General features: G+C 39.9%; 1 protein-coding gene across 1 annotated transcript; it reads left to right on the forward strand.

The window, feature by feature from the left end:
• The first annotated feature begins 1564 nt into the window (after positions 1-1564).
• Positions 1565-11383, forward strand: LOC128738716 (raf homolog serine/threonine-protein kinase Raf). Its single transcript, XM_053834042.1, has 4 exons — positions 1565-2358; positions 2637-3284; positions 3352-3501; positions 7809-11383. The coding sequence occupies exons 1-4, from the start codon at positions 1828-1830 to the stop codon at positions 8763-8765; spliced, it is 2286 nt and encodes a 761-aa protein (XP_053690017.1). The 5' UTR covers positions 1565-1827; the 3' UTR covers positions 8766-11383.
• The last annotated feature ends 1605 nt before the right edge of the window (positions 11384-12988 follow it).

The following is a 12988-nucleotide window of genomic DNA, read 5'->3' on the forward strand; positions in this document are numbered from 1 at the left end:
CCACTAATGCACTAATGCACAGGCAATAGTTCTAATGCGGTACGAATTCCTGAAATAACGATTAATAACGTCGAAGACATACATATAATAGTTTAATTTAATAAGCATAAGCATAGGACATATAATACTTTAATTTAAAAATAGATATACAATAGTGATATGTGCAGGAACTCTGGACTCAGAGGAAACATAAAATGCAAAACAAAATCAAAATATTAGAAGCTAAAAACTGACTGCAGTCGAAATATGCGCTTTTGTTTTACTAATTTTAATTTATAGTTGATTAAAATTTATGGTAACGTTAAAATTTTGATTCAAGATGTTGATTTTTACCTCAATTCGAGGCTAAACAAGCAAGTTGAGCAATTTATAAACAAAATTACATTATACATTACAAATAAAGGCATACTTACAATACACTTCAGATTAGTCTAAGTGATGAAGTGATTGTATTTCATAAAACTATTCAAAGGTTTTGATATTCAGTCATTCACGGTACTTAACTACAATAATAAGATATAATTTAGATAGGTATGACTAATTCAAGTTATAAATAGTTTAATTTAGTAAAGTTTTTAAATTAAAAGTTAAGTTGAAACAGTTTTAATAAAAATCGCATTATTAAAAGTAAAATCTATAGGGTAGATACGCTAGTAGTTGTGGTAGTATCAGTAGTGGTGGAACCTCGAAATAATCCATAATTTTTGCATATTTTGGTACGAGTTTGATATGTATTGAACTACCAGTACCAGTATCATTTAACAAGTATCAAACTGCCACTACTACTACCACTACTGCCACAACTACCGGAGTATCTACACTACCATTTTATTAATTGTTAAAATACTGGTTTTGATTATCATATGCATCTGCCATAAAAATCAATTGATCGCATTTGGCTCTCATACAAAATGTCATACGTAATCCAAATTGTGAAACACGTGACCCCTATAAACTATGCATTGCACATTGAACAACAAGCATTTGAAATCTAATGATAGCCTATATAATATTCAAATGGATAACACGTGAAATCTTAGTGGTTTGCCTTTTGATTATCAAATGGAAGACACGTGAAATCTTAATGTTTTGTCTTTTGATTACCAAATGGATGGCACCTGAAATCTTAGTTTTTTGCCTTTTGCAATGCTGGTGTGCCATACTGATTAAATTTCAAGTGTATTCCATTTGAATCTGATATGGTGTATCTTATAGCACAGATCTAAGTGGAATCCACTTCATGACAACGTGTGGATTTTTTACAGTGTATTTTGCTCTGCATGTGACATATGTCAGGTTCTAAAACATCATCAGTACTACGGTACAGTGCCAGCAGTTTGGATGATTAGGATTTGAAATAAACCTTAAGAAATAAATCTCTTGTGTTTGATAATGTGGTCTTAAAATGAGATATTACAAAACTTTTAATAATGTAAATTTATCTCTTTTGCAAACGTAATAAGGATTTTCTTGGAATATGTCCTTTATTGGTTGTTCTGTGCTGTAGCACTTGAATAAAAATAAACAGTTAAAAATTGCTGTTGTCATCTACTTACACGCATATAAAACGGCAACGCTTCCGCAGTCCGTGTCGAGGACGAAATCGAGAGGATTCATATCAGAAGGTGAAAAAGTAACTTGTGGGGAAGTGCGAGTGTCCGGAAAAAACCTTATAAGTTTTGAAAATTGGTAATTGTCTGCAAGTGAAACCTCGAAATGGTGCGTCGTGGATGCTGCTTTCGACAACATCCATCTTTGAAGACGGTACCGTGTTTCAAGGAATAAATGAATCAGTAGTAGTGTTGCATTTTGTGCGGTACTAATTTAATGGCCGTATTCGATGATAGTAACAGCAGCAGCGGCAGCAACTATATTTGCAATTTGAGGAGCAGCAATGGTAGCAGCGTTGTTGGTGGAAGCAGCAATATTTTCAATACCGGCTCAGCTACAAAAGAGGCGAAAATTCCCAGCTTGTTCCTGTACGAGGCCACCGTGGCGGGCCTGTCGTGTCAAATGTCGGCCGAAACAGACGACACGGATGATGAGCAACAACAGGCGCTCGATCCGTATTCACAGCTCGAGGAAGATCTGCGGAACATCAAATCCGTGATTCACGTCACTCGCGAAAATATCGATGCGCTCAACGCCAAGTTTGCTGATTTTCAGCAACCTCCGGCCCTCTACTTGGAAGAATACCAGGAGCTGACCTCGAAATTGCACGACCTCGAAACCAAGGAGCAAGAGCTAATTGAGCGGAAACAGCAGATGCAGATACAACAGCAGCAGCAACAACAGCAAAGCGAGAGGGAATCGACTAGTGAACCGAGTGAACCGCCAGATCCGGAGGAACGTGTTGAGGTCAGTACACCATCCATTGTGGCAAAGGGTTGATAGTTTTGGCTATCCTTAGTTTAGTGATTGATTTTATGTTTCTCGCGCAGAGTTGCCAGAATGCAAATATCAATGAACAATGCGGTTCTAAAAGGTTTATCGATTTTTATGCTCTCTGTACATTTACTTTTACAGTGATGATTTTGATTTTGCTGTAAATACGCTTGTTCAAAAAAATTTTAATCAATAAGATTATTATGGTACAAATGTAGCTTGCATTTAAATGGTATTTTAACATGTTTTAGGTTGATAGCATGTGTGGAACATTAAGCCGTACTTCTAAAATGCTGTTACGAGCGCATCTACCTAACCAACAGAGAACTTCGGTTCAGGTGGTACCCGGTATGCGATTGAAGGATGCACTAGCAAAAGCACTAAAACGTCGTAATTTGACTTGTGACATCTGTGAAGTAACATCAGCCAATAGCGATCATCCTATACCGTGGGACACGGACGTTTGTGCATTGCACTGCGAGGAGGTGTTTGTTCGCATATTGGATATTGGCTTTCCAACGTACATCTCACATCAATTCATACGAAAAACATTCTTTTCGCTGGCGTTTTGTGAATGCTGCCGTAGACTACTGTTCACCGGATTCTACTGTAATCAGTGCAACTACCGGTTCCATCAGCGTTGCGTGGACAAGGTTCCGCCAATTTGCAGCAAACGGCACATGGATAATACGATGTACCATCATTTGCTCGCAAATCCGGAGAGCACAGTTGGAATAATTCATCCCGGCACTGGCGGTTATAGCACCAGTCTGCGCCATCCACGCTCACTCAACCAGCAAGATCGGTCCAACTCGGCACCGAATGTGTGTATAAATAACGTGATGAAGCCTTTGTTCGGAGTTGATACACGTGCGTTGATCAATTGCAGACCATTGCAGGTAAAGTAACTGCATAAAATGCATAAAGCCCTATTACAAATAATAAATAACACATGCAACATTTTAGGCACAGGCTAACCAGGAACACTCACATTCCACTCAAGCATCACCGACGAACACATTGAAGCACAGTAAACGACCTAGAGCAAGGTCGGCCGATGAAAGCAATAAAAATCTGCTGTCGCCACGGGACTCAAAGCAATCGGAGGAAAACTGGGTAAGTACCGGTGTGCTTTTCATTTGAGCAATTTTAATTATTTAAATTTTTATAATAGTCTTGAAGAGTTATGATACATACACAATTGTTTGTAACTTGCAGTAGTTGCAGTTTCAGGAAATAAATTTGTCGGCTAAAAACTCTTCAGCCAGTTGTATGGAACGAAAATAGAAACTATTTTCCGGTGTAGTGAAAAGCCGATAAAATTTTAGCAGAGAAGTCAACTTTAACTAAATGACTGTCGACCAAAAACTAAAAATTTGAACCGATCTCTACTGATTATTTTCCTTACAACTTGTTTGGCAGCAAATTTTTTCGTGGAACATGATCACGAAAAGTAATTCTGACTTTTATCTTAGATTATTAATAGTATGACTACCTAATCTGAGCTTTTATTAAGGTATCTTGTGCCGCAGTCTGACAATATTGAGTCGATGAGTTATTCCTATGGACGAGTGTGTTGACTTCGCTGGGATGACTATACGAATCCTGAGAGAGACACTAAACCTACCGTTCGTTTCCCTTCCCCTTTTTCCCCTGCTGGCCAAACCTCTCAGTATCGGTTAAAGACGACAGTTTGAAGACTGGAAGTATTGTAATAGTAGGAAAGATCAAATTGTGATTTATTCTAAGTTTGCATATTTAATTTTTTAATTATTTGCTTGGCCCACTCATTTTGGTGAAGATCGTAAAATTTTGAAAATCTAATTTGTACGAGTGGTTGAGTGAAAGGTTTGGTCATATGCAAATAGAAAAGGAGACAGCGCGTAATTTTTTCGCACGTTAGAGTGGCGTACAACAGCACAGCATCTAACTCAGAGTGGGAGACTGTTTTTTTTAAATGAGGTGCTTCGTTAGCTATACCATGAGTTATACTAGGATGGCTGAACATGAACTACGAACAAACCAGGAATATTACGGAATGGAATAAATGGTACAGATTTTTTCCGGACGAACTAGACAACCCCATCTCTCCTCCCCTCCGGTAGCTGTTTCGTATCCCAAATTCTAACAATTAGCCGGTGCATTCAAACGGCCAGTTTTCCTGGTCTCATTTTTATAAGCGCCGCACCGATTCCATCTATCCCAGCTTTATTGTCCTTTAGCTGCATGATGGCCTCCATAACATCGCCTATCGTCGGGGCTGGTATCTTTTTTTTCGTTTGTTCCACCGTCGAAATGGGGTTCCCCGCCGCCATGGTTCTTTAGGTGTTTATCGAAGTGCTGCTTCCACTTATCGGTCACCTCACGATCGTCCATCAGAATACTGCCATCCTTGTTTCGATGTTTCGGCTCGCGGCATAAAGCCTCTGCGGGATCCAGTCAGTTTCCGGTAGAACTTTCGCGTTTCCTGAGAACGATGCAGCCGCTCCAACTCTGTATATTCCTCTTTTCCAAGGTAGCCCTTTTTCTCCCGGAAGATTTGGTTTCGCTGCATCTGCTTGTGTTTGTGTTTTTCTACCTTCTGACGTGTGACATTGTGCATTTTGGCCGCCCGCGCAGCGTTCTCATCCATCATTCTCCTAGATTCATCGTCAAATCAATTGTTCCGCAGATTCCGTGCCACATGCCCGCACTGCTGATGGCTGTTTTGATGGTGTCCCAACAGTCCTCGAGAAGAGCTTCGTCCAGCTTGTCCTCTTCTGGCAACGTAGCTTCGAATGAGTGCGCGAAGATTGCGGCGACGTCTGGCTGCTTTAGCCACGCGAGATCTAACCGAGGCTGACGTCGGTACCGGATGTTGTTCACAACGAAGAGTTTTGTGCGCATCTTAACCATCACTAGGTAATGGTCCGAGTCAACGTTAGTGCTTCGATAGGATCTAACGTTGATAATGTCTGGTAAGAGCCGTGATTCGATCTGTGATTCTGTCTGGTTTCCTCCTCTTCTGTTGGGTACTCTTACCATTGTGTCCAGTATTTTGAACTATTGTGGTATGCCCCGTTTATTTCTTTTACTGTACGCTTCAAGCTTACCTATCACTTATTGACGAAGTGATAGGCTGGTAGCTGGGACGAGCACGAGACATGCCAATCAGGGATACCTTGGTTTCAATCTACCCTGATCGGCGACGTAAGCCATTTCTCCCTATTTTGAGATACTGCAGTCTGCGTCCTATTAGTGCTCCACAATTGTGTTCCGAGGTTTCGCTCTCGGCATTACACAGGCGACAAATATCACCTTGTACGAAACCGAGATTCCGAAGATAATACACTCAAATACTTTTTTTACACGGTTTGTTTTTTCGATTATTAAGAACGGGACAACCACGGGACTTAAGAACCATTCATTTATTTCTCAATACATATGGGAGAGGCCCGACATTCGTCGCGTTGTTTGTAAATGGTCCTTCAGTTGCACCGTTCTTGAGTAATCTTAAAAAATACAAACCGTGTAAAAAAGACTTGAGTGTATTTACTCGGAAAATGTCTTGTCACAAGACCGGTAAGCGTGCTGAGTTTTTTCTTATTGAGACTCAGCTACTTTTGAGTAACCTTAATACTCGGCGTTATTTTTTTTTTAATTTTTTGGGCGATTGTACGGCCATCCAATTGGCCATGACTGTTCGGCTCTCCCATTGTTTCAGCTCAGCCTTCAACACACAGTCAGAGATTCCCCAGTAAACAATTTGGTTTGTATATTTCGGTTGCAACTGAGAGATACGAAATCATATCCGCACGAAAAAGTTATATTTCACACCACATAAGAACATATATGTACAAAAGTGGAGGCAATATACGTGCAAAAATTTTGATAATTCTATCTTGCATTCTATACAACACTTTTTGGAACACGCAACTCAATAATCCTCAATATACGATTAAGATATAACTAAATGTTACAATCATCTATACTGCTTTACAATTCACAGCCATAAGTTGTATATGACGACACGCACGACCGCAAAACAACTTATTGTACACTTCGCCTTGACATACTCTAATCTTTATGCAATTCCAATATAAAATTGACGTACATACGACTTAATGTGCACTTTCTATTACGATCTTGTGTTATCTGGGTCGGCAGAGGGAAGCTAAACCCCTGAATTAAGAGTAAGAACCACATCTTCGTCTGTCGACTAACAACGAGTCGGCGTGTTGAGGATATACGAGGAACAGGACTAAACCTCTGCTAGCGCATCGTTCAGGTTCTGTTCCTCCCATATACTCCTCTCCACTCCCTTCGTGTCTTTGTTTCTCGGCAGAGAGAGGATGCTCGGTAAGAAATGGTCCACTACATCAGTGACCGGCTTAATGCAGCAAGGGCAAATTACTGTGAACGGCGTCCTGGTACTCCACAGGCTCCGTTGCGGCGGAGTATTTATAGAACCCCTTCCACCATTCATCCCTGGGCGCGGGTCGTGTCACACCTTGGATTAGAGGTTTATCCATTCAAGTCTTTACGTAACATGGATAACAGTTATTAAAACCATCCTCCTTTTAGGGGGTTTGGACCTTCTGCTATGGTTCTCAGTAGTAGCCTCTACAGAGATCCGTCATTTGCCAGGCGGAGTTTTCTGTCTGGTTTAGTGACCTCCAAGTGTACTTGTGATTCCTACAGGAGTCTGTATTGGAAGAAGGTACCACGTAGGGCCATGTTCTTGGCGGCGGCAAAGTCGATAAGTCTTAGAGCTTTTTAAATGGTCAGCTGGTGTGCGCTGAACATCCAATCGCCGGTTTGTGCTCTTCCTCCTGGTCGACCTGAGCATTGAAATCCCCGATGATGATCTTGATATCATGTTTTGGGCAGCGATTGTATTCACTTTCCAACTGCGCGTAGAATTCGTCCTTGTCGTCATCGGTGTTTCTGAGGTGAGGGCTGCGCACGTTTATAATACTTATGTTGATTCTTAACCTGCACATTTCAAGATTGGTCACCCGACGTTTGGCGTTTGGCGCGCCTTCCTGAGACGTTTGGCGTTTGGGGTGGCTTCCTGAGACAGGGTGAGTCCAAAATTCGTCGTTTTGCCAAACTTTTTTTTGAATAATAACTTTTGAACGAATGAACCAATTTTTATGATTTTTATACCAAGTGTTAAATTATATTTATATTTATTATCTGTCAGTAGAAGTATAGCAGAAACACAAGATATGAACTAACTGCCACAGCGTAATTAAGAGTTGAATTATGTTCCGAAGGCGAGTCTATTTGCGTCTCAAATAACAATTAAGATTGTATAACAAAGTTTCCTTTCACCACCAGCTGCAATAAGTCGGGTTTTTTATTTGAGTTAATTTAAAAAAAGTTATATGACACATGGTTTCCCTCATTCTACTATGAACTATTTTATTTTATATTTTCAGAATATTCAAGCGGAGGAGATCCTAATTGGTCAACGCATCGGATCGGGTTCGTTCGGAACGGTGTACAAAGCCCACTGGCACGGTCCGGTTGCAGTGAAGACGTTAAACGTCAAAACGCCCAGCTCGGCGCAGCTGCAGGCCTTCAAGAACGAGGTGGCCATGCTGAAGAAAACTCGTCACTGTAATATATTGCTATTCATGGGTTGTGTAAGTAAGCCGTCGCTCGCAATCGTTACCCAGTGGTGCGAGGGCAGCAGTTTGTACAAGCATATTCACGTCAACGAGACAAAGTTCAAGTTGAACACATTGATCGACATTTCCCGACAGGCGGCCCAAGGGATGGATTATTTGCATGCCAAAAACATTATCCATCGGGATTTAAAATCAAACAATATTTTCTTGCATGACGATTTCTCGGTAAAAATAGGCGATTTCGGTCTGGCTACAGCGAAAGTTCGATGGTCGGGATCACAACAATCCAATCAACCTACGGGTAGTATTCTTTGGATGGCACCGGAAGTAATTCGCATGAAGGATCAGAATCCGTATTCCTTCCAGAGTGATGTCTACGCGTTTGGTATAGTACTGTATGAGATGCTAACCGAACAGCTCCCCTACAGCCATATAAATAACAAAGATCAGATCCTGTTCATGGTCGGTTGTGGCAAGTTACGACCCGACTTGACCAAAGTTCGATCCGACTGCCCACAGGCTCTCAAACGTTGTGTGGAGGACTGCATTAAGTTCAACCGCGAAGAGCGGCCGCTCTTCCGGCTGCTATTGAATATGCTTGAAAACATGCTCCGAACGCTGCCGAAATTCCACCGCAGTGCCAGCGAGCCAAATTTCACCCAAACGCAGCTTCAAAATGATGATTTTCTGTATCTGTGTTCAAGTCCAAAAACGCCGGTGAATTTCCATAATTTTCAATTTTACAACGGCGTCGGCAATATTTAGCGTATTCGCTGCGCTCCAGCGCCCTGCGGGGCATAACTGGCTACATTATTACTATGGCAGTTTCCGTCACATTTGTAGGGCTCTAGTTATTGACTTTTAAATAATTATTCCAGCGCACCCTGACATAGTAGATGCGGGGCAATGGCATACGTTAAATAAGGGTACAAAATTGGTCTCCCCGACTTTTGCAGAGTGTCATGAGAGGTATTTGAGAGTAATGATGATTGGCACGCAGCGCAGTAGAAAGCGGATTGTAGAAGGTTTATCTCAAAACTTGTGTAAATAACACGACATACCACTTGTTGGTGTGGTTAGGCAGTTTATCTTACAAGATTAGAGTATGAGTTGAACACAAAAACAGTTCTTGGGCGAAGCTGAGCGCGAGGAGAATGTTTATTTCATAGGCTGTACTGTATCATCACTCTAAGCTGCAAAGTTTAGGTCACACTTTTAGGCTGATATTGTTTTTATAGTTGTGTATGTTTATTTTTTGTGTAGATGATTTTAGTTAAGATCTAGTAGGTAATTTGAAAACAAGTAACCTGTCGACGATTTCATTAGTTTTAGTTGAAACATGTATATTAGTTTGTTTGCAGCTCTACTCTATCATATTTGCTCAAGTTTGTTTCTGTTGTTTTTTCGTTTATACAAATTCGGGTTGTTTTTTTCTTTTAGCACGAGAAGCGTTGGGAAGAAAGATTGACTATAAACCTTATGCTTGTTTATCAATTATATACGCTTGTATCGTAGTTTGTGCAGCATTTTCTGCTAAGAATTACGTAACTTCGATTGACTTTCCTGACAATTTAATTTACTATGAATATGTAATTGATAACGGTAAATCTATCCAACGCGCCAGAAGATTAGGAAACGCAGTTAAAATTTTTATGCTTTCATATTACTTGTATAGTGAAATAAGTGTTTCTTTTTGAGAAATAATCTTCATTAGCACTATTCGATAGAAGTTTATCGGTATTCATGTTTTTTTATTTGCATAACGTTTCATAAAAATTCTAATTGGAAATATTTTTTTTTTCTATTTTTTGTATAACCATGACAAGTATTAACCCATTTAAAAAAAATCAAAGTTTTCTACCAACCTATCCAGTCTTCGGATCAGGGATCGGAGTTTTCTGTACCAGGACAAAAGTAAAAATTTGGGCTACAGACACATTGTTTGTAAAACTACAGTCATTAAAGAATATCGTAAAACACTGCAGTCCAAAGAGCCCAAAAGCAAGATGTATCAATACGCATTCCATAGTTGAAACGGTAGATTGGCAAATGTTTAAAGTTACTTGATGACGGCTAAAGAGCAACACAGTTGTTGAAAATGTAGAATACTAACTAAAACTGTTGTGTTTTTTCTTGATAAATCCAAAAAGTTTCGTTTGGTAGAAAATTATCCTTAAAATAACATTCCGGCATTTTTAGATTGGTACATATAACTCTGATCAATCTACATTTAAACAGTAATTATTTAATATTGCTGCATTTTTTTATTTGCGTTTGTCGTTGTTCTCATAAATCGAAAACAAATGGATTTCTTTCTTTTCTAACTTACGTTGATTTTGATTATGACTGGTCGCCGTAATTTAATTACTTAGTAGATCTGTAACCTGTGTAAAAACAAAAAATAATAGCAGCTCAGGTTTTAGTTGCTATTCTATGAATTTAGCGAAAACTTGATTAATTATTTCAAGCATTGGAATTGCTCGCTTCTTTTTGATTTTGTATTTAAAACACTGAAATGAAATTTTAACGCTACCGATTCGCTTTGCTTGTTTAGGCTTATCGCTTTTTAACGTTCTTAATTTTTTATCCTTTCGTTACATTTTGGATCATTTAGGGGAAATAAAAAAATATTGGTTCTTTGTATTAATCTCCGCTGCATTACCAGCGGAAATGGTAAAATACAATTGAATCTATCGTTATTAAGAATGAAAATACGAACGCGGAAACGACATATGCATGCTGGCGGAAACCAGTCAAAAGCAAAAGTAAACAACCTGGTAGTATGAACAAACAGAAACAGATAAAGGTTTATAAAAATCAAGAGATTTACATTTATGTGTGTAAATAATGTTAAGTACATATTTAAGCTTGCTAGTATTTGACCATCAGCATGGCAAAAGGAAGAAAAAAAAAAAAACAAGAAAACAGATTGACTAAGGAAATCATGCAAAAACTAGCAATGAAAATTGTAATTCAATAATTGCTCACGGGATAGTCCCGGAAGCCTAGAAGTGAGTGACTCAAAAACACAATTATCGCGAGACGAAATTCTGGGGGGTAATGCTTAGCAAAGAGGAACCAACATCTTTCCGGACACACTCTAGCTAGAGAGTGGCAGAAGTCATAATAGTCCTGGTGACATGGTAGAATGGAATGAGAAGAAAAATATCACATTTATAAATACCTAAACAAAAAGTAAATTATACATGCCACTATCGCATCTATGGAATCGCAATGAGAAGGAAACCGATGGAGAAAACATGATTGAAACTCTGAACAGAAAGTACATAAAGCAAAAACTAAAAACTATAAATTTAAACAGAACGTGATAGCTGAAACAATGCTGAACGGTAAAACAATTAGCTAACTGTACACAGTTATAATGCAAGATAACTTTTTCCTTTTATCTAAAAATAATAAATTATAAATAATTGAAACGGTTGTTTGTTTTCTTAATATAATTTATTCTGTAATGTAAATATTAGGTATTATCGGCACTTAATCCTACCGCCATTTCTTCGGCTAGTTCTCGAAATACAAAGCAGTCGAAAAGGTTGTTGCTATCGTTCGGGTTAAGTTGTAGGGCATGTAGGCTGCGTGATGACGTTGCTTTTGAGTGCTTTCGGCGCACCACCCGCTGTCGGAACAGTCTTCCGGACTCTAACGGGCTCGGCTCGTCTGGACTTTTGATTTCTCGTTCGTTAAATACTTGATTTGCGTTGAAAAAATCTTGCAGCCACTCTGCTCCGGTAGTGCAATGAAGCGGGCTCGCAGGTTCTGTATGGAATGAGCTGGGTGAAGGTGTTGCAGAAAATCGTTTGACTAGTGTTCTGTTCCGCTCTCTGCGGGTTCGTAGCTTCCGGATACGTTCGGTGGGCGTGTTTCTCGAAGTTACTGGAGTTCCGTAATTCCTGTCAGATGCAAAGCTTTTTCGCTTTGCTTCCGTACATGATTGCACTGGTTCTTTCGAACAAGAGCAATCCATTGAAGCGCTGCGTTTTACTGGTCCAGATGAGACGCTACTTTTTCTGGGACTGAAGTAGTTGCCCAACTCGTTAAATGCAAATGAGTTGTTATTGTCGATCTCGATGTACTCGTTACAGTGGTTTTCTTTATCGCAGGAGCACTCATGTGTGGTAACAATGGGAGGCACTCGAGCTGCGGCTCCGACGGGGCCACGTGTTACGACCCATTTGAGCATTTTATCTGCAAAATAAGAAAATAAGTTGTTTGTGAAAAAAGTGGTTGGATTGGAAATATTTATGTTTTTGTGTAAGAAATCTCGTGAAAAGGTTCAACATGTGCTGACCGTTTTTCATTATGTAATACCAAAAATCGAAAATTCTGCACCTAAACTTTTCTACCGTCTACCATCTACCAAATTTCTACCATCCGACAGATCTTGCAGAAATGTCGCAATACAACATGCCCACGCATCGCATCTTTATCGACTTCAAAGCAGCATACGTAGTTGATCGAGAGCAGTTTCGGCAAATGATGTACGAACACGGGTTTCCGGACAAATTGACGCGTCTGATCACGGGGGATCACGGGGACATTCTTAAAACCCTTTGAACCGCAGCGAGGATAGAGACAAGGTGACGGCTTATTCTGCATACTATTCAACATCGCTCTTGAGATGGTGATCCAACGAGTGGGGATCGAAACGAGTGGCATGATTTTCATTAAAGGTAGCTGAACTCCTAGGCTTCGCAGATGACTTCGATATCATAGCAAAGAGCTTTGTGCCGGCGGAGACAATCTACGCCAGATTGAAGGGGAATCTGCGAGGATTATGATAACAATTATTGCGTCGAAGACCAAATACATGAAGGAAATAGGCTCAAAAGAGATGAACGCGCGCCTCTCACGGACAGTAAGCGTTGGCGGTGAAGGTGGACTCTTTTGTGCGAGCGGCTATGAACTGTTCGTTTGCTGTTGCGAACTGAATAAAATCTGCGACTCATGGTTCACGGTTCGTTTGTTCG

Source organism: Sabethes cyaneus, chromosome 2 (genome assembly GCF_943734655.1).
Source record: "Sabethes cyaneus chromosome 2, idSabCyanKW18_F2, whole genome shotgun sequence".
Lineage (NCBI taxonomy): Eukaryota > Metazoa > Arthropoda > Insecta > Diptera > Culicidae > Sabethes > Sabethes cyaneus.

Bases quoted from the DNA above. Each gene is read 5' to 3' on its own strand.
- LOC128738716 (XM_053834042.1), top strand. From the start codon at position 1,828: ATGGCCGTATTCGATGATAGTAACAGCAGCAGCGGCAGCAACTATATT. The intron at 3,285-3,351 runs GTAAAGTAACTG...GCAACATTTTAG, and splicing joins TCAATTGCAGACCATTGCAG to GCACAGGCTAACCAGGAACA. The intron at 3,502-7,808 runs GTAAGTACCGGT...TTATATTTTCAG, and splicing joins AGCAATCGGAGGAAAACTGG to AATATTCAAGCGGAGGAGAT.